The sequence below is a fragment of the Haliaeetus albicilla genome, chromosome 10 (genome assembly GCF_947461875.1).
Source record: "Haliaeetus albicilla chromosome 10, bHalAlb1.1, whole genome shotgun sequence".
Taxonomy (NCBI): Eukaryota; Metazoa; Chordata; class Aves; order Accipitriformes; family Accipitridae; genus Haliaeetus; species Haliaeetus albicilla.
The window spans coordinates 29,656,158-29,681,669 of NC_091492.1; the positions used below are offsets into that span (position 1 = coordinate 29,656,158).

Below are 25,512 nucleotides of genomic sequence, written 5' to 3' on the forward strand. Positions count from 1 at the left end.
GGGGAGAGGGAGACGGAGGGGCTCAGCATGTCCCCAGGCATCCCTCCAGCTCTGTGGGGTTTTGCAGAAGCATCCCTGCTGCAGCCAACTCCCACGCAGCGCTGGAAGCAGCACTGCATCCCAAGGATGCATTGCTGGACTAGGAGATCATTGTAGGTACCTTCCAACTAAAAATATTCTATTCTATTCTATGCTATTCTATTCTATTCTATTCTATTCAAGAGAAAGGTCTCCATGGGCCACAGAGATCATAAAGCAGGAGATGGCGACATTTCTTACAGGCAGGGAGGATGTAACGGGTGGTGGTGGGGCAGGAGTAAGTGACGGGGACTTTGCTGGGCTTCAAAGCAGGAGAGCTGTGCTGCTCGATACAGATTGGATTTGAAAGGGGGAAGGATTCCAGCACAGGCTGGTGCTTGCCAAGTGCCAGCGGAGCTGGAAACCTGCTCCAGAGGGGCAGTGCCGAACCGGTAAGTCCCACCATGGGGCTGCTGGTGCTGCGGGGAGGGGCTCTGGTGTGGAGCAGCCCTGCATCATCACCATCAAGGATGCGCTGCAGCACTCGGTTCGGCTGATGGCATGCGTCCGTCGCGGTGAGCATCCTGCTGAGGTTGATGAGCCCTATGCAGGGGACGTGCCACTGTCCCAGTGATCAGGGATGGCCCTTTGCAGCAATGTCCCCAGGTGCTGTGGGATGCTGCACAGACGGGCTTCGGCTCCGGGGGAGTTTGGAGGCAGCAAACTGCCTGCAATGCCACCCGCCCTGCTGGCACAGACCACATTTAGGGTACATCCTTCATGTAATGCTGGGAAAGGAGAAAACTTTGGCAGCAAGGGATCCACATGTCTCCCCAGCTGCTCACGGACACCCTTCAACAGCTTGGAAGGTCTGGGGAGGGTGTTTTGGTGGGGACGGCATTTTGGTGGGGCCAGCCCTGCATGGATGGAAGTGCTCAAAGCTCCTCCAGCAGCAAATTGGAGCCCTTACATCCCCCTGCCCCATACAAGGACGGAGCCCATCATCCTGCCCACCCTTTTTCGGGGGGAGGAAACTGGGGTCTTTGAAAACACCAGTGAATTAAAAAAAAAAATCAAAATAAGTAAATCTAAAGAAAAAAGAAGGAAGGCAGGAGGAAGGGGAGGAGAGCAGCCGGAGCAGGGAACTGTGACAACAGAGAAACGCTGGCGGTGTGCGGGAATTGATGAAGATGCGGTGCCCATCTCCCGCCCTACCGTTCGGCACAGTTGTCCTGGCAACGGAAGACTGTCATCTTCTTGTAGTCAAAGAAGGACACGCCGCGCAGCGTTCGCCGACGAGTGTTGTCCACGTAGCAGCCAATGTATCTTGCTGGGGGAAGGGTAGAGGAGAAGGGGGTAAGAACCAGCCGAGGCTGAGCCCACCAATTCCCACCCCCCTCTTTTAATTTTTCCCTAAATAGGGAAGTGCAGCAATGCACCCTGTTCGTTTGCTTTAGAAACACGTGCTCTGGGTACAACATGCCCCTGCAAACGCTGCAAGGAAAGGTAGGTAAAGCCCAGAAACACCTTCTATGGATTGAAAGGATGCTGTGTCTCTGCTCTGAGGCTTCTCCTCTCTGTCCTCTTCCTTTCCACTGGCCTTAAAACTGAGCAAAGCAGCTCCAAAAAGAGATGAGTTACATGGTAAAATAACCCATCCCCTTCACTCTGCCCTGCCAGGAACACAGGGGTGGGTAGAATGGAGAAATATGGTTTAAAACAATTTTTCCTCAGCCAGCAGCTCATTTTCCCCAGTCCCAGACATCAATGTGGAGGATATTTGCCCAGCACTAACAAAGGCTGATGCCTATGCTGAGAGCAAATGAAGATACTGCTAGACAGGGAATAGAGCTGAATAAATAGTTACGATGAAATCATTTATTTGACAAATGTAGCCTTTCCCAATAATCTGAAAACAAACAGCCATCTCCTTGCCTCTATGCCTGTTGCAACATTCTGTGTTGGCTGTGGGCTCTTGTTAGGGGCAAGCCAGTCCACGAGCCATCCCTGGGCAGCCCTGTACTGCCAGCACCCACCCTGTCCTCACTCAGTCTCCTCGTTAGGTGCCCTCATTAGTGCTCTCGTTAGTGCCCTCATTAGTGCCCTGCTTCTGCTCCCATCTGAGCATTTGCTGTGGGGAAGATGTATTGCCGCCAATGCAGGGATGCAGCGCTGGTGCAGGGATGCTCAGCATCCTTGCTGCCACTGCTGCCCAAGGAGGACAGGGGTTTTGGAAGCCAGTGGGATTAGCCACCCAGCAATCAGCCAACAAGGTGTCCATTAACATGCTCTGGCAGAGGACGTGCAGGTTGGCCACCCAGGGAGAGGGGAGGGTGGCCCCGGGGAAGAGTGGCTGGGTCTTACCAGCCCGGGGGCAATGGCAGAGCTGGCTTGGACTCCCATACCAGTCTGGTTCACCTCACTCCCTGTTTCAGGTACACATCCTCGACGAATATAATGGCAATCTTTTGCTTTTTATTATCCTGAAATATCTGCTCCACCCTCAGACCGCTTTCTGCAGGATGCTGGCATGGGGCAGCCCTGTCCTGGAGAAATCCTGGAGCCCATGTGGTGGCCACTGGCCTCTGACTTTGAGCTGCTGCTGCAGAGTCCCAACATGGGGCCACAAAAGGAGAGGCTCCTGAGGCTCCTGTCCATTCAGGGCCACCGGACCCCAAGCCAAGGATTTGTTTTTCACAGCACCAAACACCCCTCCAGCTGTGCCACCGAGGGCTCTGGCCCCAGCACCCCGGCCAAGGGGCTTTGGGAAAGCACTGGGATATCTGGCAGCACAGGACTGGGCAGGAGCAGAGGTGAGGGCTCACCTGCTCTGGTCAAGAGTGAAGCCATGGCTCTAGGCAAGCAAGGTGCATCTTCCCATATATGATAACCACCCCGTGTCTCTCCTTCCATCTCTGTGGCTCCATCACACACCAAATTATCCCTCTAATAGCAGGGCATCTCCGCATGTGTGCCTCCAATACCAAACCACACTATGGGATAATACTTCTTACCTCCTGCTTGCATTTTGCATCTGTTTGGGGGTCCCTGAACCGACTCCATGTGTACACCCCACCAGTGGCATGCCCCACGCATATACTCCCCCCCCACACCACCCCCCCACATGGCGCTGCAAACCAGCTTCCCCAAGCCAGCCTGGAGGAAGATGGAGGAGAAAGATTGAGAGAAATGTGCCTGATAACTTTAATCACCAAAAAGCCATAACTCAATTGCTCCCAATTACTCTCAGCATAACGTGGCATTTCCGCAGTGCTGAGCAGGTTTCAGGAGGTCAGCTCATTTTGGTCATGACAGATCTAACCGGAGCAGGATTACTCCAGTCATTTGTACAGAGCCGGTGACTGCTGTGCATTACCTTTGATCCATTGCTCTTGACGTATACGTGCTGCAATTTATTAGGAAAGCAACTGGAATAATTAGGGAGATACGAGGACAATAAGTGAAGGAGGAGCGAGCAGGGGAGATGCTGAAATGTGCATGGTTGGGTTAGGCAGAGCTTGCCGGAGGGTGCTGAGCAGCAAGAGGGGGACCTGCCCTGGCACGCAGCTCTCGTGGGGCCAAGAGGAATTTTGGAACATGTTGGAAACACATGTGTGAACAGACATACAGATCCAGCCAATAGTCATTAAACTCCCCAAATGTCTCACTCTTCCAGGAGCTAGGCTGGCCACTGGGGCTGTTGGCATTGCAAATTCATGTTTAACATCTTAGTGTAAAGCTTAATGTAAAGCTTGGTCTCCCAGAGAGCACCGCAGCTCTTGGCCGTGGTGCAGCACATGCGCACAAACCGCTTCAGCGCTGGGGTCCCTGTCGGGTGCAGGCAGGGGGTGCAAGCAGGGACCCCCTGGGCGATGCACCCGTGCTCGGGGCCAGCTGGTGACCCCGCTTGCGTGGGGAAGCGAGTTGTAGCCCTGCAACGCCGCCCCAACTCGCGGGGTGCACTCAGGGCTGCTCCCCTGCCCCGGCAGCAATCACTTTGGGTCACTGATGACCCCCCTGGGGAGCATCGCAGCAAATCCCCAGCCACGTTCTCCAGAGGGTTCCATCGGGACCCAGCTCTCGTGCCAGGAGTTGGTCTGTTGGGGGGCAACACCTCTGTCTGTCCATCCTCCCTCTCTGCTCGAGTAGCCCCAGCCCCTCACCAGGCTCTCCCAGCACCCACCACCACCGTTTAGCAAGCTAAATGCAGAACAGAAGTGTTTTCACAGGGCTGTTCTGCAGGATGATGCTTGAAACAAATATATCTGCCCTTGATTTTCCAGCTGGTTGATCAAAAGCCTCATGCTGGGCACTGAGCCCTCCCAGCTCCCCCCGATGCTCCCTCTGCAGCCGTCTCTGCCTTCCGCACAGCACTGTCGGCTCGCCAGTGATGGGCTGGGGGCTCTCCCCGGCTGTATGAATACAAGTCCGGCATGCGAGAAGGGAAATGCTCCATGTCAGCATGGAGGGAAGGAACGGGTGGATATTGGTGACAGCAGCTTCAGGAAGGGTGGCCCGTGCTAATCAACCCTGGGGCAACTGCGCTGGTGTCAGAAGGTATAGGGACGTCTTCGGCTGCATGCCTGGGGTGACCAGTCCCCCTTTCTTCATGGCATTGCTTGTTCATGTGTCACGGGGGAGCCCAGCCCCGGCTGGGAATGGCTGGAGACATCCAGCAAGGGACCGGAGATGGATGTGGCAGAGAGGAAGCGATGCTGGGCATCGCCAGGCTGGGGCTGGGGCTTGCTCCCCTCTCCGGCTTCACCATCCACAAATGTCCCCAGATTTGAGGCAGGATGCAGGATGGACCCCCTTCACACGGGGATGCAGATGAGCCAAAGCCGTTCCCTGGCAGATGGGGCTGCCCTCCACCCGTGCCTTGGCCTGGCCCTGGGGCTTCACCAGCGCGGCAGGAGAGGGAGGAGGAGGAAGAGGAGGAGGAGGGAGGCACAGCACCAGAGCTGCATATTCACGCTAGCTAAACCACAGCTGATTTTAGGACCAGTATTCCCTCTGGAACAATTTCACGTGGCAGAGCTTCCACAGCTGCCTTCTTAAGCTGTCCCCTGCTTAATTACCACCACCATTAAGATCTGCCTGCTCCTGCCAGACGGCCCAGGGAAGCGGCAGGCACTTTGGAGAGGAGCAGGGGAGTGAGGTGGGTGCTCAGTGCCCATCCCCTGAGGCTCCACCAGCCCCACAGGCAAGTCGGGCACGCTGGGCTCGGGGGATTTCTCAAGCTGGAGAATTTCTCCGCAGTATCGTGCTCAGGAGTTGCCGAGATGCTCGTGTGGTGGCATTGCATCCCCTCCAGCTGCCGGGTCTCTGCTGGCTCCCATTAACTGCTGCCCACGCCGAGACTTCATGTGTGAGATTACAAAGGGGAAAGATGATATTCCCAGGCCACCTACGAGCAGCTAAAGCCAGCGATGCCTGAGCCCAGCATTCCCTTCCTTGTCCCTCGCAGCCCCCGCCATGGCTGGGCACGGGGAGGCGGCGGCACCGGTGGAGGTTAATCGCGGTGGACATGTTGCATATGGCCAGGGACAGGAGCACTGCTTGGGGTTTTTATGGTGACTGACAGCTTGGGCTCACGAACCATCTGGTGAGGATTCGCTAAACGTCAATTCGCATTAATGGAGCAATGCAGTCGCATGCGCCTCGGAAATGCTCCCGGAGACCCCTCTGTGCAGGGGCATGATGGGGAAACCCTCTTTCATCTCATTTTAGCATGAGAAGATCCCTTAAGCACCACAAGCCATTTTTCTTCCTGCTTCCAAGCCTGGACCGTGCATCTTGCCCACAGTGAACATGAGCACAGGCCTGCTGCGGGGCCGCTGGCCGAGGAGGAGCCACCCCTGCCCTGGGAACAGCCTGCGTTAGGGGGGACCAAGCCTGGCTCACCACGGTGACCCCTTTGAAACCCTCAATTTACCATGGGGTTGGGGACTCCTGCTTCTCTCTGAGCCACACAGTCCCTGATCTACCAAGGGTCCGGTAGATGTGGCTCCCATCCTGGGATGCCTGGGGAATCGCATGTGCCAAGCCCCATGGTGCAACTCCTGAGCAAGACCAGCTTTGGGGCACAGGGTTGCTTAAGCAAAGCAGCCTTCACAGGCTCCGGGGCTCCTCATGGGTGTGCTTCCCCCCCCCAGATTTCACCCACGCTGGGGGTCAGGAGAGGGGAGCGAGCAATGACAGGCAGAGAAGAGCCCAGCAGCATCCCGACACCTCTCCAGCAGTTCCCACTCCCGATTCCCTTCCGACTTTCCTCGACCAGCTGATGCTGCAGCTCCTGCCCTGAATGCCGAGGCATCCAGCATGCCGCTGCTGCAGCTGCACAGCACTGGAGCAAGAAGCTGGATTGCTCCTTCTCGCCAGCCCTCTTTATTAACGACAAGAAATCGTAATGGCTTTCACAGCAGCTGAAGGCGCAAGATGCTCCTTCACTGTGGGGGCTGCAGAGCTGGCAGAGAGGGGACGCGGGGTGTCTTTGGGTGAGGTTTGCTGGCACTGGGTACTCGTGGGTGCCAGTGAGGGAGGCAACAAGCTGAATAACCACTGGGATGCAAAAGCCCTGATGGGCAGCTCTCAGCCACCCAAATTCAGAGAGACCATGCGACTCTGCATACAGCTGCCTTCAGGATAAATAGTTGCCATTTTAAAAATCAATGAGAACTACTACGTTCGCTTATCCTTGTTCATTAATAACAGTCGCACTTGACAATACACCACGAACCCCAGGCGGCAGCCAGGCTGCTTGAAAGGCGAAACCCCAGCCCTGCCTGCACCCGCGTCTGCCTGCACTTCAGTGCCTGCAAGGCAATCGCAGCCGGCCCCTGCCTGAACACCCCAGCAATGCAAACAACAGGCCACAAACCTGGTTTTTGTGTTCATTGGGGCTAACAGAATTAAAACTGAATTTGGGCAGTGGCACAACCAAAGGGTGGGATGAAGATGGGGTGCAGCCTCTCCCCACTGGCACTTCCAAAAGCACCTGTCCCAGCAAGGTGTGCCTCGGAGCTTGGTGATGCACAAGTGGGAAAAGTGCAAATGGAAAAAGGAAAACGGATTATTGGCACTTGTGGAGGGAGGAAGGAGGGGAAGGAGGGAGGAGAAGAACTTTCTAGGAACATCCTCTGGACCAGTGGACTCCAAAGTGGAGTGCTGCGCCCCAGGGGATGCGCAGGACAGTCCTCTGGGGTGCGGGAAGAAAATCTTAGTGCTTGGGTAGCACATGCATATGGTTTGTAAATAAATAAATACACATTCAATGGGGGTGTGTGCTCAGAAATTTGTTCCTGGTGGGGGTACACAACCAAACCAGCTCGGAGACAACTGCCCCAGTGCACAAGGCTTTCCCTGGGAGATGCCAAAAGGAGGGACCCCTGCCTGGACACGCGTGTCCCCAGCCCTTACCTCTGTCCTCCTCCTTCTCGCGGCCGCTCCTGCCCCTGAGTGCCCGGCTCCGGGTGCTGCCGTAGTCTCCGGCTTTGGCCCTTTCTGCCGGTTCCTTGGAGGTGCTTTTGAACCAGGGTCCGTGTCGCCGTCCCCCCTCCGGCATCATCGCCGCCGCCTTGAAACCACGGCTCAGCTGCATCACCCCCAGGTAGGGCAGCCCTGGCCCCTCGCCGGCCCCAGGGCCACGCTGGCTCCCCGTCACCGTGGGCTCCCCGGCAAAGCCGGAATGCAGGAAAACCAAGCTGCCGGCCGCCAGGTAGAGAGCCAGCAGCGTGAAGAAACGCACGGGTTTTCGCCGAAAGTACCGCTGGAGTTTTACCAATAATTTGGCCATAGCGTCTTCATCCCTTCCCCGGCAGCTGGCGCCGCGGGGGAGCTGCTCTCCGGCCCCAGGGATGCTCCGAGGGGGGGGGTGGGGTGCCCCCCCCCCCGGGCTGGAGGTGGTTCCCAGGGATGTACCAGGGAAGCAGACGGGTGCCCCGAAAGCACAGCAGGGGCTGCAGGGTGAGGCCGTGCAAAGCTATCGCCTGACCCTAAAAAGTCCGGGAAGGCTGGGGAAGGCAGCGAGGGTGGATTTTGAGGCTCCCCCACCGTGCACGGGAGGTTTCTCCAGCGCTGGCTGTCACCGCCGTCCCTGGTTTATTCTCCTCCCGGCAAAGCCCCCCGGCCGTGCCCCCGAGACTCGGCTGATGGAGGGATCATGTTAAGGAAATCGAGGGTTTGAAGGTGATTTGAAAGCCGATCAGCTGACGCAGCTCTTCTCACTCGCCTTTCCGCTCGGCGGCACCGGCTCTCGCAAGCATCTCTCTAATGGAAACAGCACCGTCGCCCTTTCAGACAAAGAATGGAAAGTCCCTGGACGCGTCTCGGGGCCTGAAATGCTGACTGGGACCCTTTGTCTAACGAAGCGCCATTCATCTCACTCCCAGGGCAAGAAATCTCCACCTGCAAGTCAAAGAGAAAGGCACACTTAGGAAAGCATCCCAGGATGCGGAGAGGATGGCAGTCCCCAGGGCAGTTCAACCTCCCCCCCCGCCCCGGCACAAGGATGCGGGACAGGTGGGAGATGTCAGCGCAGCGGGAGCGATGCTGGCTGCCAGCAGCCCAGGGTTAGGGACAGGGGGACAGAGATGCGGGCATGAGTCCCGACTCCAGAGCCCACACGTCTCTGCCTCGTCATGCAGGAGAGGTGCTACAGCATGGCTCTGGGACACGTGGAGGATTTCTGATTTCACCTGATTTCACCCACAAGAGGATGAGCTGTGCACGCACACACGCATGCACACACCCACGCATTCGCACATGCACATGCACGCACACTCATGCACACGTGTTTCACCCCTCGAACTGAACGTCTCCATGCACCAGCCGGCCCCAGGCGAAGCCCCCAGCAAGCAAGTGCCTGCCCTGGGAGCTGGGTGGGCAGTGGGACAGGAGGCCCCACAGGAACATGATATCCCCAGCGTGGCTCTCCCACATAGCCCTGTGGCCGCATTTCAGCCCATCATGCCCCCAGTGAGGCTTTTGCAGATGTTGAGGCCAGGGCATCCTCTGTTCTCCAGCCAGGACTGAAGGGCTGACCATCCCCGTCTGCGCTCCGCCAGCCGGGATCGACATGGTGCTGCCCCGGGAACACCATGGTCGGGGCTACCCCGGACCATCCCTGGTGGCTCTCGGCACAGGGAGAGCAGCTGAGCCCGGGGAAGGGACAGTCTGTTGCAGCCCCCCCCAGGGGCTTTTCGTTTGGGGGGATTTCTCTCCTCCAAACCCCCCAGCTATGGAGGATTCACTCCAGCCCTGCCCAGGACAACGCCACGATGAGTTACATGGTGGGGCTGGCTTCATGGTGGGAAAAGCCACCGCCACCATACCCTGCCAGCACATGGGTTGTGTGGGGACAGCCCCATGCCTGGGGTGTGCTGCCTGTCACGGACTCATCTTATTTTAGGAAAGGAGACGAAAATAAATGGAAAGACAAAGTGCCATTAGTTTAATGGCCTCTGTGTTCCTGCCATCTGTCTTCAGTTGATTAAATAAAAAATATTGGTGGAACATATGGCATGAATTATACATAAATATTTTAATTTGGGTTCCCAGAGTGGTTATTCAAATACCTCTGGCTCTGTTGGCTGAAATTTTATGGAGCTCAGGGCTGGGCAGGCTGCGTGGGGCAGATCCCTGGTGGGGCACGAGCCCCTCAGGCTCCCGCAAACTGCCCCCTCCCCAGCCATGCCTGGGGCCAACACAGTCTGAGTAAAGGCTGAGTAAACTTGGAGTAGGAGCCAAGCAAGGAGACTGTTTGCTATTTGGGCTTTTGCCTCTGCAGGCACTTCTGTGGCAGGATGAAGGCACAGGCAGCACCCTGGCACAGCCAAGGCGGGTGACCCAGCCCCCACCATGGTGGGCGAACATCCCCCAGCCCAGCGGTCCCATGGACCTGTCAGTGCTTGGCCTCTCTCCCGCGGTCCCTGGCCAATGGCCAGTGGGGAAGGGCTGCTCCGTGGGAACTCATGGCTTCCCCTCTTGTGCCGGCACAACCAGCTGTTCTGCACTTCAACCCACCTTCCCGGGACTTTATACGGGCACTGAATACAGGAAAGTTTGGGATGCTGCTGGGGTGCAAATGGGATGGCCCCAGGGCTGTCCCGGTCCCCAGCATCCCCGCTGCCGCCTGCCCTCCTCCCTGCCTGGGCTTGGTCCTGCTGGGCTATGGCAAGGAAGCATGGCATATAAAGAAGGGGCTTAAATTACTATCATTAAGCCATCTGGAGCTCATCCTTCTCCATCATGAACTGTGGAGTCGCAGGTCAATTACTGCACATTTGCATATATTCCATTAATGCTTCTGCTAATTGTCTGGAGGAGATAATGTGCTCGTCTTACGGCTCCCTCGCTGCCTACGGTTTACAAACACCAAGTGCGGCAAATAGAGGCAGCACCAATGCTCCCCATATCGGCGGAGGCTTGGGATGTCGGGGGGCTCATAGGGGGGACCCCACCCTGCTGGTGGCCATCCAAGATGGGGGATGCTGGCAGCACCCCACAATGCTGCTCCGTGCACCCCACCAGCCCTCCCCATGGTGTAAGGACGGATCCACACCCCGCAGTGCAGCAGCATTGGGGTGGAAGGACCAGCCACCTCGGCTGGAGCCCGCAGATCCCCATCCCCACAGCAGCCTGCAAAGGTGAACGTCCCCCAGGGGTTGCATCCTGCCCCCTCCGCTGCCTGCACCCCGTGCTGCCTGCAGCCCATGCTGCCCAACTGGGCTCGGGCTGTGGGGCAGCTCTTGCCGGTGCTGCCATTCAGGAGCAGAGCTGGTGCCAGCCCAGCCTGCGGCACGGCTTGAGGACAGTAGTGACACATTTTACCAGCCAAACTAATGAAGCTAACTGGGACATTAACCAGCCAGCGCGGTGCAGTGGGCAGCATTGGAAGACCGGGCTTTCGTTGGCTGCTGCGGGCAGCTGGGTACAAAGGCTGTTAGAAAAACCGCTGCGGACCGGGAGCCACCTCTGCTGCCTCAGTGCTGGGACAGCAAGGGCATGGAGGGGATTTATTCCCCAGGCCTCGCTTGGTTATTACCTGCTGTGCCTAGCTGCTCCCGGCCATGGCTGTCAGCAGGGCTCTGCTTGGGTCCCTGGGGATGGATCCAGTCCCAGGGAATTACGTGGCTGGAAAGCTCCCCCCAGCCGGCAGCACCGGGGCTGGGGCATCTCTCCTTGCTCCCCCCGGACCCCCTTGGCACCCAGAGCCAAAGCACGGCAGAGTCGAGTGGGGGCATTTCCCAGGCACTTTGCACCATTACAAGCAGGCAGCGGGTCCAGCTGGGATGGGGGGGATAGGGAAGGGCTGGTTCCTCGCCTACCTCCATCACCACGCTCCTGCCAAGAGCTAAAATCCTCATCCCGGCAGTGGGAAGCCTGGCTGAGCATCGCTCTGCACCCAACCCACCTCCCTCTATGGTGACAGTAGTATCGAGGCCGGCAGAAAGCAAGCGAGTTCTGCCCGCAGGCTTGGGGCTCTGCAATTACTTGCTGTGGGGCCAAGGAAATCCTCATTAATTTGCAAGGATTTATCTTCCCCCACCTCAAGCAGAGTCGGTGTGTGGGGAGGTGGGCATGGGTCCCGAGGGGGCTCTGCCGAGCGGCATGAGCATCTCTGTGACCGCTCGTGACAGGGATGAATGAAGCGCCGATAAATTATACATTTGGGTCTTGTCTCCAAATTGCTCTGCAATTATTGAGCACCAAGGTTCAGTTGCCTTCAAGCACCACCTCACATCTGACCATGGCAAAACACACTGAAGGGCTCACGTGGTTCCCCCAGCACAGGAGAACAATCAGCCCATTAAAAACAGCAAATTAACGAACACAAGAGTTCCATTAGGAGGAGAAGGCGACCGACCTATCCAATTTCATCACATCATTAGCATTTCTTATCAGAGGGACAGGGAAAGAATAGGGCTTTAAAATAGGGAGGGATGGGATGGAGTCTAATGACAACAGGGCGACGTGCCGGGGGGCCCCTGTCCTGCCGGAGAGCTGCGGCGCAGGCACTAACCTCGGTCCCATGGGGGAGAGCACGGTCCTGCACCCTGCTCAGCATCCTTTGGTGCACAGCACAGCTTTCCCCACCCCCCAAAATGCTTCTGTTGAGACCTGGAAATGCGGCAGTGTGCAGGACCCAGTGCGTGGCGTGCAAGGACCCAGCGCACGGCGTGCTCCCTGGACCTGCTGTTATCCAAAAGCCACCCACTTTGGTGTGGGGACCACATGCCTTCTCAGAAAGCCCCGTGTCCCTCCATCCCTGCCCTCGGCTCCACAGAATGCCGGCAACAGGTGATGGCTTCCACCGCAGAGCAGGTCCTGCAGCTTCACACCCTCGTGCCTCCCCGGTGCAGGCAGCAGGCGACGGCACCAACCAGTGACACCAGCATGAAGACCCAGGGACACTGGGCACCCTTGGTGTTGGCATCCCTTGGTGCTGGCATCCCTTGAGCCTTTCAGCCTCCATCCCTAGGAGTGTACTGCAGTGCACTGCTGCCCGGGCAGCAGTTGGGCAACTCGAGCGCCCAGGTAAACCTGCCATCTTCTTCTTCAGCCCCATGAAAATGGATTTTCACCCTTTCTCACTCTTTAAAACAAGCAGCAAATGAGATGCATTGGGCTGAATTTAAATACCGTTACTGCTGGGAATGAAACTGGGATGTTGAAAACTGAGGTTTCCATTGCAGCAGGGCACGTCTAGGCCATCTGATGCATCTCCCCTTGAGCACCCAGCACCCACCAACTGCCTCTTCCAGGGGCAAGCTGAGCACACTGAGCAGTCAGCTGCCTTTAAATCAAAGAAAAGTTTATTTATTCAGCTGCTCCCTGCCTTAATTTTGCTGAGAAACATGTTTGTGCATCCCCTCCATAGGGAGGGGTGTGCAGAAAAGGTTCGTGTGCACTTAAAAACAGCTGACTCGGCAGCTTTTGGGGAAGCAGCTTGCCCAAGGGAGCTGCACCAGGGTCGGCACCTCTTCCTCGGCGGTGAGATGGTCCCCAGGTATGTGCTTCCCTGGGGAGCTTTTAAATTCCTTCCGAAGGCCAAACCACCAAGATATGCAAAGGAAAAAGAACCTCTTATGTGGGATTTATTGGCCTGATTTGTAACAGAGCAGGACTTGCCCATCTGCTGATAGATTTCTGTGCAGGATTTCCAAGCGTGTTGGAGGGTTTGTAAATCTTCCTCCTCGCTGGGAATCGATGGAGGGGTTTAAACTGAAATTAGGTGGCTGACTTTCTTGCTTATGGGCAAAACCTGATTTTTAAATATTCTGGAGAAGATTTATTGACGGTCTCAGCACTTGCCCATGGTGAGGGGAACCCGCAGCCACAAGCCCAGCTGGGCAGGAGGCACTGAGCCTAGAAGGTATTGCAGATCTTTTCATCTGGAGGGACAAGTCTGTCCCACACTAATTGATTAACATCTGTAAAAGCCCTCAAGATCTACAGAAACGGGGCCGTGCTAATTGCACAGCCTCCTATTAGCTTTCCCTCCACTCTCTGGAGGATGAAAACCCGCCAAGGGCTGAGTTATAAATAAATCCTGGGGCAATGGGCTGGATCCTGCCCTGGGTTATTTCGATGCACTGAGAATGACTGGCCAGCGCTATGCAGAGAAGCCCAGGGCCTGCAGCACATCCCAGAAGGGCTATTTTATTTAAGCAAGCTGATTTAAGCAACTTTAACCCCATCTTTAAGTATTACATTTGCTGCTGAGCTACCTGGGATTGCAAATTCCCATGACCGCCCCAGACCCCTGCCCAAGGGATGCCGATCCCCATTCAGACCCCGCAGCCATCAGATGGCACAGAGCGGGGATTTGCTACAGGGCAGGTGAGGGGCTCCCCCAAAAAATCCAAGCTGGGGTGCAGCAGGGTTGTCCAGACCCTGAAAGCAAAGAAACACTGTTGCCTGCAGGCCACGATTTCCAGGTAATCCCACCACCTCCATAGCGTGCAGAAGCTTGCAGGGCTCTGCTCACTTCCCCATGTATTTTGCTTTACAATGGCCCGAGTGGAGCCGAAAAGGGGGGTTTTTGCTTCATGCTCTGTTCCTCCACATGCAGTTAAATCAAACCCTGTTTCATCCTCTTGTAGGATGAGTTCCCCTTGCGAGTGTGAAAGCAGCTCATAAAGAAAAATGTTTTAAGCCACGAATCATTTAAAAAGCAGACGCCATAATGCCAAAGGCAGAGAAGGAAATAGCGGTGTATTCCAGAGATTTAGGCAGGCAGAGGATACCGGGAAATCGGTGGGATGACTTAAATGAGCCGGCACAGCAGAGATGCTGCAGCCGTTGTACCCGGTATCACCATCCCAGCTGCTGAAATGAACCCTATGTTACAGCATTATTATTATTTTAATTAATCTGCAACAACCCGAAGCACACATGTTATCTGACTCTCTCCATCAGCGTTATCCCATCTGCTGGTACCTCAGTTTCCTTTGGTAGGGCCGGAGCACGTTTGTGGAAGGAGCGGGGAGCTCCCTCGTTTGCTACTGTGGCTAATTGCATTTGGTGAGCCACACACAGGGCAGGTGCTGGGGAGCAGGCAGGACCCCGTCTTTGCTTTCAGCAATAGAAACAAATAACCCAGCACAGCCCTCGCCTGCCACAACCCTGCCGTCCCCCGGCATCCCTGCTGCCGGCATCAGCCCCATCCCCATGTGCAATGCTGAGAAACCTCTGTTTCCCCATTATTTCCATGTTTTTCCTTGCGAGGCCAGAATGGGAGCTCCATTTGGATGTGAACAGTGTCAGGCCTGTGTCAGTGGTGACACACAGCAGCATTTGGGAGAGGTCACGCTGGGGAGGTCTCGGTGACACTAAGGGATGCTCCCTGGCCTGCCGCAGGGTCTGCACTCCCTCTCCCCCTTCTTGCCGTCCTTGCCCGTGGCACCCTTTTGACACTTAAGCCCTGTGAAAAAGGTGATTTAATTTAATTCAGATGACACTGTGTGTGTGTAAATGGGCTTAACCTAATGAGTTTTAATACGTATTATGTTCTTGGTATTTTATGCCCAGTCTGCAAAATCCAGTTATGGTTTTCAATAAGACTTAGCAAGCCGAGACGTGCACTGGAGGGGATGCACACTCACACGGGGCTGCTCCAAACTGGGCGAGGAGGAGGAGGAGGGCAGGAGGAAGGCAGGGGCTGTCCCCACAGAGACACAACTGCACCCCAGCCAGCTGCTGGCTCAGCAAACCACCACCACCCCCAGACCAAGCACTGCCTGCAGCTGCCTCCAGCAGCCCGGGAGGACGAGGTTTAAGATATAAGGGCTGGCCTATTTCAGATGCACGGCCAGGGCTGGCCAAGCCGGGCAGAGCACCGCTGGCTGCACTGCATCAGGCAGGGCCAGCCACCATCCTGTGGTGGGGAAGGCAGCGGGGGACCCCCGGTGGGTGCACAGCCCCCTGTGCCCGTCCGTGTCCATGCAGGACTTCGGCTCTGGAGGAGACACTGCTCATCGTCCCCGAAGCCATCCCGGTCATCTCGGTGTGCGGGGATACCTGCACCAGCCCCACCACGGTGGCAAAGAAACCCCAAACCACAGGCACCGACACATCCAGAGCCCACAGGCTCCTTATTTCAGAGAAAGCTGCGATGCTGCTATTTTTCTCTCTTGCGCTTAACAATAAGGAACAAACCCAGCAGCCAAACTGGAGCGGCCAAGTGGCACACCTTTATCCCGAGGTTTTGAGCACCAGAGCCAGTCCTGGCTTCTGGATTCACAGGAGGTGACAGGACTCAGGTGCCACACACCAAACGGGGATCCCCCAGGGGAAACCCAGATGCACCTCACCAGCAGCACCTACAGGACCACCCCGTCATCGTACATATAGCAGCATAAATCCCATATAGACCATGATGAGGTCCATGGGGGCCATCAGTTGGGAGCTGGGAGGCGTGACACCCCCTGCCCGGGGAGGGGCGGCTCAGCCCCCCCGAAACATCTTCCATGGGCGCTATGGGAAGGCCCTGCACGTTCAGTCCACGACTAATCCCCATGGGCCTCCCAGGCAGGAAAGAGCCAAAACTAATTTGCCTGTAAAGCCCATGCTCAGCTCCTGCAGGTCTCTGCCACGGAAACTTCACTCAGCCCTTGATAATCTGGGATTATATGCAGCGCTGGGGCAATTAAGAAAAACAGCTTTTCAAGCAGCAGACAATGCTTTCTGCAGCCTATTTAAATTAATATAGTGAGAAAGATTATTTCTTGCAGCCCTTGGTTTAAAGCCTCCTTTCCCTGGAGGGCTGATTTCTTTCTTTTTCTGCTCATCCAGCAGCATTGCATCCTGCTGCACGCAGGAGATGGAGGCCCAGTTTGGGAAGAAATCTGCCTTTCCCGTGAAGACCACAGGCTCCAGGAGGGACCAGGGTTACCCTGTGCCCAGCCTGGCACAGGGGACAGACCAGGCTGGGACCGGGTGGCTGGGCCAGGGGACAGTGACTGCTCTGGCTTGTCCCCATGGGATGCAGGCTTTTCCCCACCTGGGAGGTCTGTGGAAGATGTTTCGGTGGGGCTCAGCCACCCCCTTTGGCAGGGGTCACACCTCCTAGCTCCCAACTGATGGCCCCCATGGACCTCATCATGGTCTATATGGGATTTATGCTGCTATACGTACCACTCCCACGGCAGTGCTGCCGGGCCCCTTCGCATCACAGCTCACTGCAGAAAACCCAGTACATCAATGGGCTCCTTCTCGGAGTGTCACACTGGAGCAGTTCCCAAAATGACCCAGCTGAGATGGAAACCCCCAGACCCACTTCAGGAGCAACATTCCCCCCAGCCCAGGGGGGGAGCAGTGGGCACTGCCCAGGGGAGGACGAGCCCAGAGATTGTTGCAAATCCACAGAGAGAGTGATCGGCTCAGCAGATCACATCCCAACCCTCTGATTTATTCCCCTGGGTGCCCCCACATTGCCTAGGATCATGCTAGCGAAAGCCAGCCCCTGCTCCCGCCCCGGGACCCCGAGATCCCCGTTCCATCTGGGGCAATGGATGTCCCCAGCAGCAGGGTGGACATCTCAGTCCTCACTGAGCAGCGCTGAACAGCAGGTTCCTCTGCCCCACGCTCATCCCCCTGCCCCATGCTTGTCCCCCTGTCCCAGGCTGAGCTCCAGGCTCCAGAGGGGACCAGCACATCATGAAGGGGGTACCGAAGCACGGAGATTTCTATCCCGGAGCAGAGCCAGCTCCCTGCACAGCTTGGGTTGATTGAGGACTTGGCGGGGGGGGGTTAGAAGACATAAAAGTCTTTCTAGGGTCTGCTGCCCAACCCGGACTGAGCTGGGAGAGATGCTAAACCCCCAGGGAAGCTGTATTCCCCATGGGGTGAAGCTGGGAGAAGGGGATCCTGCCTCAGCCCTGGAAAGTGTGACTTTGGGTAGGAGCCTGGAGGGCTGGTGGTGCTGGGGGGGTGGCCTTGGGGACCAAGCCCAGCCTTGCATGGGGCTGTGGGGGGAGACGGTGCCAGGCAGAGGTTTAGCTCCAGCATGAAGCTGCCGTGAGCACAAAAAGGAAATAGTGGCAAAGGAAACCTCCAAGCGTGGTGCAGCTGGAAGCCACGGGTGGGGTAACCCTGTCCCAGGCTAGCCAGAGCCTGTGGGCTGGTGGCCAGGGTGAGAGTGAGGGCAGCTTGCTGTGGTGCTGTGGGGCTGGTGGCATCCCAGTCTGCTGCCAGGGCTGGGGAAACGATCCCCCAGGAAGGACGAGGCTTTTGTCTCTGGGAGAGGAAAAGCAGCAGCATGCCCTGGCTGGGCTGCGAGGGGATGAGGGCACTGTGGGAGGCTTCTCTGTCTGCCCAGCCAGGCTGCAAAGGAGCAGCGCTGGGATCCCATGCATCAGGGACCCTAAAGGCAGGGGGGGAGATTTGGACAGGGGTGAGCCGTGCCGGACCCAAGCATCTGCAGCCGTGCCGCCACAGGCTGGACTCATCTCCATGGGCACAGGGCTCTGGGAAAGCCATCCAAAAGCTGAGCAAAACCCCACGGGGAATTCTCCCTGGTCGCACACCGCTCTCCCTGCCAGGCCTATGCAACCCCCTCCTCTCGCAGGCAAGCAATGCATACAATAAAGAATAAGAACTGCTAATGAACCCCAGCTCGGAGGAGCCCCTCGTGCTTATCGGCGCCCAGCCAGGCGAGCAGTTTCCCGAGCCCAGGGAAGGGGCAGCCCGTTATAAAGGATAACTCAGTTCAAGTCCCCAGAGAGGGGAAGATTATGGCATTCACCGGGTGGGAAGGTGCAGGTGGGCCAGGGACAGGCTGGGTGGGGGCACCCCAGGGCTGGGGGCTTGGTCCCCTCTGCTGGACTGTGCTTCCCAGCTCCGGATTGTCGGGAAACTTTATTTAATCCTGCCTTCACAGAAGAAACGGTTTATAATGCTCAGCTCAAGGTAACCTTCACGTGGTTCTCCAACTGCCTCTGCTTTTCCTGCACACGTATTTTTTAACTTTATATTAAAATATTCCAATAAGTTGTCAGCATGGGTATGGAAAGAAGAAAACAAATAAGGGAGGTGTATTGGGAAGGATTACCATCTCTCCCTGTTTCCCTTGCTGAGATCTTCCTGCACAAAGTCTCGGGAGGAGGAAGAAGAGGAGGAGGAGAGCTCTCTCCCTGCCTGTCTCCCGCTCTTCTCCGAAGCAAGAAACCCTTTCGAAAGCAGCAGGATACAGACCGAAAAATCTCTGCCAAGGCGAGAATTATTAACAACTCCTGCAAAGCATCCTTAACCCTTGGGGAGCCAGCAAGCTCTCCCACCTCCTCCCTAACTTCCCCGCACACGCAGCCCGCATCTTCCTACCGAGCCGACCCCGCTGCCCCTCGCCCCCCCCGCAATGTGTTGCGCTTTTCGCCCCTTTTTTTTTTTTATCTTTTTCCCTCTATTGCCCCCGGTTTTAACCCGTTCCCCCCCGCCTAGCAGCACGGATGCCCCTTCCCCGCAGCCCAACTTCGCGGCGGACCCCCCCCCGCCTCCCCGACCCCCCCATCTCCCCTCCCCACCGCCTCCTCCTCTTACCCGCACCGGCCGCTCTCCCAGACCGGCCCGGCCGCCGCCGCCGCCGCCGCCGCTGCCGCCGCTCCATAAACCGGCCGCCCCCGGGAGCGGCGGGGCCGGGGGTGGCCGCCGGGCGCTCGTTGCGGTTCGGTCCCCGCCGTGCCTCCGCGCTACCGGGGCCGGGGCCGGGGCCAGGACCGGGACCGGGACCGGGACCGGGGCTCCGTTCATGCCGGCCGCGGGGGGGGCCCGGCCCGGCGGCTGCCGCTCCGCTCTGCCCGGAGCCGCTGCCGGTCGCCGTTACTTAACGGCTCCATCCAGCTCCGCTGCGGCTCCGCTCCATCCGCCGGCCTGCAGCGCTGCCTGCCGCTTAACCCCTTCCCTCCCGCCGCTCCGGCCTCCGAACCCACCCCCACCCCCCCGCCCCCGCTTTTTTTTTTTTTTTTTTTTTTTCCCCTCTTCTTTAGGAATGAGGTTAGTGATGAAACGCGGTTCCCGGCCAGCCCCGTCCCCGCCGATGCGCTCAAGGGCAAGGGATGCTGAAGGTGCGGAGGGTGATGCTGGGGTGTCGTGTGTGTCCCCACCCCGCGGGGACCTGGACCCGGCACTCGGGTCCAGCCAGAGATTTACTGAATCGGGCTAGCAACTAAAAATCAATCAATCAATAAATAAATACATATGTGTCAGATGAATCTGAAAACTTCCCAACTCTGGGAGTAGGAAAAATTACGATTTTAAAGTGATTATGGTGAGAGGGGATTGCCCCCCCCCTTTATTGGCAACTAAGCATTGGGAGGGATTTTTAGGATGTGCTGGTGGCAGCTGGAAGCTCCATCGCCTGCCCGGTGCTGTCTCTGCCGCGGTGGCAGAATGCCCGGCTGCCTCCCGCTCCACCGGCACGCCAGGCCGTGGCACACACCGAGTCCCTCCGGGTCAGGAGATAATTAAAAAAGGATCTAGAGGAAATAGCCCTGCCTTAACGTGATTAAGGCAGCAACCTTCAGTGGCTATGGACCCTTCTCCCTTCTCCCACAGGCATCATTGCTGCAGACAGGGGGACAGGCTCAGAGGGCAGCATTTTTCTGGATGATGTGCCCGGCTGGCACCGGCTGTTTGGGGGGACCCCAAGCAATGTGCCCGCAGTAGGGGGGCTGCTTGTGGCTGCCATTTGCTGGGGTTTGTGCATCCCAGCATCCCGCTGGCAGTCCCCGCTCCCAGAGCCAAAGATGGGGAGACTGGGAGTTTTGGGAAAGCAGCAGTTGAGGGGAGGGACGGATCCTGCTACTGTCCCTGCCGAAGGAAACCGCAGCTTCAGCTCAGTCCATGCTGGATGCGAGAGCATCCGTGTGTGAGAGAGCCAGTCGAACCTGCCCCAGGCAGGCGCAGGCAGGCGCATGGACCACGGCGGCTGGTTTCCATAGGAAACCAGGCTGGCAAGCACTGCCTCAGCTCCAGGCTGGGGCTGAAGAGCTGTTTGTACTATTTTTATCCTCCCGGTACTAGGTTTCTTGGGTTTGGCCATGCAAACGCCCTGGCAGCGCTCCCTTCCTCCGGCCAAGGCTGTGGGGGGAACTGGGAGGGGACTGGGAGGAGATGAGACCTGCCATCCATCAACTGGGGACAGCAGCAGCGGCCAGGCAGTCCCCTGCCCGGGAAGCCCCATGCTGGGTCAGTGGGTCCCACCACCCAAGGGCTTTCCATGCTTCCAAACGGTCCCATTTTCCCCACAAAACCAGTAATTCTGTCCTGAATTTTATGAAAACAAGGATGTCTTCCCTGCAGCTCCCCAACGGGGTGTTTGCAATTCCAGGTCTCCTGATGGGATGCATGGTGCTTTCTCCATGGACAAGCATCCATCAGAACAAAGTTTCCTTCCTGCAAATACCTTGTCGGCTTCTCTTTAAACCCTCTCCTGCAGGGGTTTTGCAGCATGCACAGGCCAGAGGAACAAGAATTTGGCTGGCTCTGGCAGATTAGCTGCTCAACAGCCATTTTGACGGGTGCAAGAGAAAATTTAGAGTCATTGGTTTAAAATAGCACTCACAAAAATAACTTTCAAAGACTGTTTTATTTTGCTTTTTTTCTGGGCTACGTTTACCGCAAGAGCAATCAGGGATCCACCTGAACCATCAACTATATTTCCCTTATTGACCATGATGTAAACAAAGTGACTCCAAATCGCACTCAGCACCCTGAGCTGCTCCTGGCGATGCTGCACCAGAAGGATCCAGTTCTGCACAGCTTTAAGGGTGTTTTTCACCCCAAAGGCCTCAAGTTAATTGCCAGGGGACTTTGGACATTGGCCCTAAGTGTCTCCAAGTACTAATGTCACCAAATAAATCCCTATGTCAGGGAAACTGGGTTTTGAGTCAAAAGTGACTGCTGAGTTTCTGCAGACAGCCTTATCGAAGGGAGCGGAGCCCACAACACTCTGTGCCCTGGCACCCAGCACCACTTTCATTGCGTAAGGGCTTGGGACAAACACTGGGTTCCTGCTGTGGTGGGGACACTGGAGCGGCCATCATCCCCTCCTCCCCACCAAAGCAGCAGGCTGCAGCCCTCATTTATAAGTATTTTCAGAAACTTCTAATTACCCAGGCTATCTCAGAAGGGCACATCATCAGGGAAAAAAAGAGGATGCAGTGCATTGTAATAGTAAAAAAGGCTGCATAAAATCTCATTTTGAGGATTATGAAGTGCCAGCACAAAAAAAGCTGTAAACAGGATGTCTGAAAAGATCTTAAGCATAAAGGTCAGAATCTACAATTTAAATGGCTTGCTTGTTGCTTTCTTGCTTTGTGCCACCAATGAGCCAGGATGTAGAAAAACAAGATTGGTTTTGAAGCCACATTTTGGTCGTTTTGTGATTTGAAATGCCAACTTTTCAGCAGCGAATTTTTTACCTGGGGCAGGGTGGTGTGTGTGCAGGGGTGCAGCTGAAAAGGATTTCTCTCCCCCTGGTCACCAGCATCCCCATGGCAGCAGCGAGAGGGGACCAGCAGGGACAAGGATGCTCAAGTCCAAGGCCTTTGCAGGCAGGTGATGCTGCAGCAGCATCCCAGCCCCAGGGGTCTTCGGCTCCCAGTGCCAGGGCCATGGCGTGAGGCTCTGCCTTCCTCCCGAGGATGAGGCTGGTGCTTGCAGCCGTTGCCAGGCACTGGGTTACTAAGTGGGTGGCATCCAGGGAATGGCAGGATAAGGAGCTTCATTTGAGCCATTTACTTATTTATACCATTGCTGAGCCCCCAGTGTGCTTCTCCGGGGCTCTCACCTCCCAGGGGGTGGGAAATGTGCCCGCAATCCTGGCTTTGCCAGAGGTTTCAGTGCCTGGGGGAGCTGGGCTGGGTTATCGGGGAGCAACTGATTAAAAGTCAATATTCAGCAAATCTTGTCCTCTTGGTGCTTGCCTCTGCTTCGGCCAGCCTGAGCAATGTGGGGCAGAAAATAGAGAGAGTGAGCCCAGAAATAATGAACGCTGCAAACTAATGAGCTTCTACAGGCAATGCAGATGCCTTTCCTCCTCTTCTTTTTCATTTACATTTTCTGTCATTATACCTTTGGCAGGAGCAAACCAAAGTAGCTGAAATGGGGTTCCCCTGATGCTTTCTAATTGCTTGCAGGGGCGAGTTTTGGGGTCGGGGGAGGGAGGCAGGCACAGGAGGTGTGCGTGAGCTGCAGTACCCTGAGCATCGCTCACGTCCCCGGCACCATCCCGGCCACTGGAAAGGACAGGCCAGCCTTTGGCAGCTGGAGGGGGAATATTGTGAAGCAGTCCCCATCCAGCAGCCACGAGATGCTTGAGGGTCCTTCCTAATGCCAGCATTTCCCAAGCCCCCCCAGGGAGGCAGCTGCAAAGCCACAGTCCCCTGGGACCAAAGCAAACATCTCCCAGAGACTGCATCTCCCAGTAACCATCCCCTGAGAGCTCGCACCTCTCTTGCCCTGATTTTTCTTAATTAACTCATTAGGATGCCAGTGACAGTGATGTGAGTCTCCTGGGAGGGACCTGCTCTCCTGGTGTAGGCACTGCAGGCAGCGACGGCTGCCCAAGCCCTGCTACCTGCAAGCTCAAGAAACGCCCCGTGGCTGCAAATTGAGGGGGTCATTTTAGGGTAAGAGAAGCTAAAAAAAGGAAGGGGCATGTCGTAATGCTGAGACAGGCTTTTGCAAACGGTCACCGGAGCCTCAGGGCCGGGAGGATGGACACGGGCCTCTGGTGTCTTGGCATTGGTTTTGTGATTATTTGGAGGCGGGGGGGTTAATAAAAAAACAAACAAAAAAACAAACAAGAAAGAGGCAACCATGTGGATTAAAGCTGGAAGGAGGAGGATTAAGAGATTGAAGGGAAAAGAAGTGCAGAGAAGGCAGATGGAGGGGATATTTCCCCTTTCAGCCATTCTGCCTTCAGAAAAAGGGGAAAGAAAAAGATTTCGATAAGCTCTTTAAAAAATTCATGAGGTTTCCATTTCTCTGTTTATTTATTTGTTCCCCAGGATAAACTCCTGAAATACAACATCTCATTTGTCAGCAGGTCCTGGGGGAGCAGGGCATAAATCAGATTGCCCTGCTAATAAATTATAAAAAGCCAACACTCTGCAACTCTGCTTCCATGCTGGCCTGGGGCAGGAGGGGACATTTTGAGGCTGGAGGGGATGGTTCAGGGCAGGAGGGGATGGCTTTGGGGCAGAAGGGGATGGTTTGGGGAAGAAGGGGATGGTTTGGGGCGGGAGGGGCACAAGAGAGTGAGCATGCATTTCTGGCTGGATCCGGCCATGCCCCCCCCACCCCTGCCGTGCAAAAGGGAAGGGGGCTGACAGCGCCACAGCCCCAGAAGGGCTTAATGGGGAGATGTGGGTGGGAGGAGGTGGGGGGCTGCATGGGGTGGGAGATGCTGTCCCAAGCACTGGTATGGGTGTGGGGGTGGGGGTGGCTGGTGCCCTCCAGCGTGGGAACTGAGCTGGGGAAGCCATGGGGCATCGGCTCCGTCTCACCAGCACAGGTGCTGGGCAGATGGGAGCCAGCACTGATGGTCCTGGGGGGCTCTGCCGCCGGGGAGGAGAGGAAACGTGGGGATCTGAGATCTCTAGCTGTGTGTGGCGAGATCGGAGCCAACACCAACCCCCACGTCTGCATTCAGGAACAGGCTCAGCTAACAGACCCCATGGGGGAACCCCGGACAGGGCTCCCACGGGGCAGCACAATCCCCACGCAGCTCAAACCCGAAGCATCCTCAGTTAAAGCCATTTACCCCCTAAATACGAAGCAAGAAGCAGTGCAGGAATTCACCAGGAATGGGCATTTTGCAATCGATGGGACCGCCACCGGGCAACCTTGGGCCCAGCACTTAATTGTTCTGGGCTAATGCAGTCTAAAATGCAGATGAAAATACCTCCCAGGGGTGTCCTGAGGCTTAATGAGTATCGGAGAGACGTCCTGCACTGCAGTCCATGTCCCCGCAGCCTCTGTGATGGCACAGGCCAGCACAGCACCACCCATTAAAGTTCAAAAAGAGATTCAATTTTCATTTCTTTCCACTAATTGATGGCTCTGGTTTTGTCTTTCGTGCCTTTTGTAGCTTACAAACTGCCCATTGGAGTGCAGTGGGCACCAGGCGCGGGTGCCAGGCTGTGGCAGCGCCGCGGTGGTGCCGGAAGGCTGCGATAGCCGGCATCACCAAACCCTTTCTCATAGCTCCCGGTAAGCAGCTTTTCCATGGTAAGATTTTCTTCCTGCCCTGAAAACTTCTGGCCTTTGGGGAAAAAGTGTTTGAGGGAAGGAATTTTCATGCCCATTGGAGGGTCTGCAGGGACCTGGCCCGGGTCCCCCAGCATCACCCACCCCGGGGAACCTGCTCAGCACAGCAGCACACCCAGGACTCTAGTGGCTGGGATGCAGGGAAATAAATCATCGGGGCCAAACCATGCTTGCAGCAAGTCCTGGGGCACCGTGGGTCTCGGGCATGGGTCATACGTGATTAAATGCCCAGGGGGACAGTGATGGATGTGGGAAAGGGCTGGGGCAAGGGCACAGGCGATGCTCTGCCCTCCGCCCCACAGCAGCAACCGGCCCTGGCCCGGGCAGAGGGCAGCTCCACAGGTCTTCAATCAAGGATGGAGAGGGTGTACGGCAGGGCTGTAAATTTGCTGGTGACCACTCTGTCCCCTCCCTCCAGAAGCATTGGGGCTCAGCCTGCGGCTGTGGCTGCTCCTGGCTGTGGCCCTGGGGGTGGTTTTGGTCCGTCCCCGGGGTGGTCAGGGCATCTCCAACCTGAATGGGTCCCCAAATCCTCATGGCAGGTGAGGCGGTGCGGGGGCCGCTGCAAGGAAGTCAGTGCAGGTGTTTTGCCGGGGGAGGAATGGAGAAACCATCTGCACGCGAGGGTTCATCCTGATGCTTCAATGGAGGAGTGGATCCGGAGGCGAAATTGCTTTGCGTGGCTTTGCTACGGGATTTCGGCATCTTCATTTAGTGCTGGCT

General features: G+C 56.6%; 1 protein-coding gene across 1 annotated transcript in view; it reads right to left on the reverse strand.

Moving 5' to 3' along the window:
• The window catches only part of WSCD2 (WSC domain containing 2), a 30,193-nt gene extending 10,735 nt beyond the window's left edge, over positions 1-19,458 (reverse strand). Inside the window, exons 1-3 of the mRNA XM_069794608.1 lie at positions 19,057-19,458; positions 7,438-8,424; positions 1,234-1,348 (exon numbers count right to left, since the gene is read on the reverse strand). Of these exons, the coding sequence (XP_069650709.1) occupies positions 1,234-1,348; positions 7,438-7,813 (491 nt within the window). The 5' untranslated portion in view covers positions 7,814-8,424; positions 19,057-19,458. The remainder of the gene's footprint in view (positions 1-1,233; positions 1,349-7,437; positions 8,425-19,056) is intronic.
• Between the last annotated feature and the right edge of the window lie 6,054 nt (positions 19,459-25,512).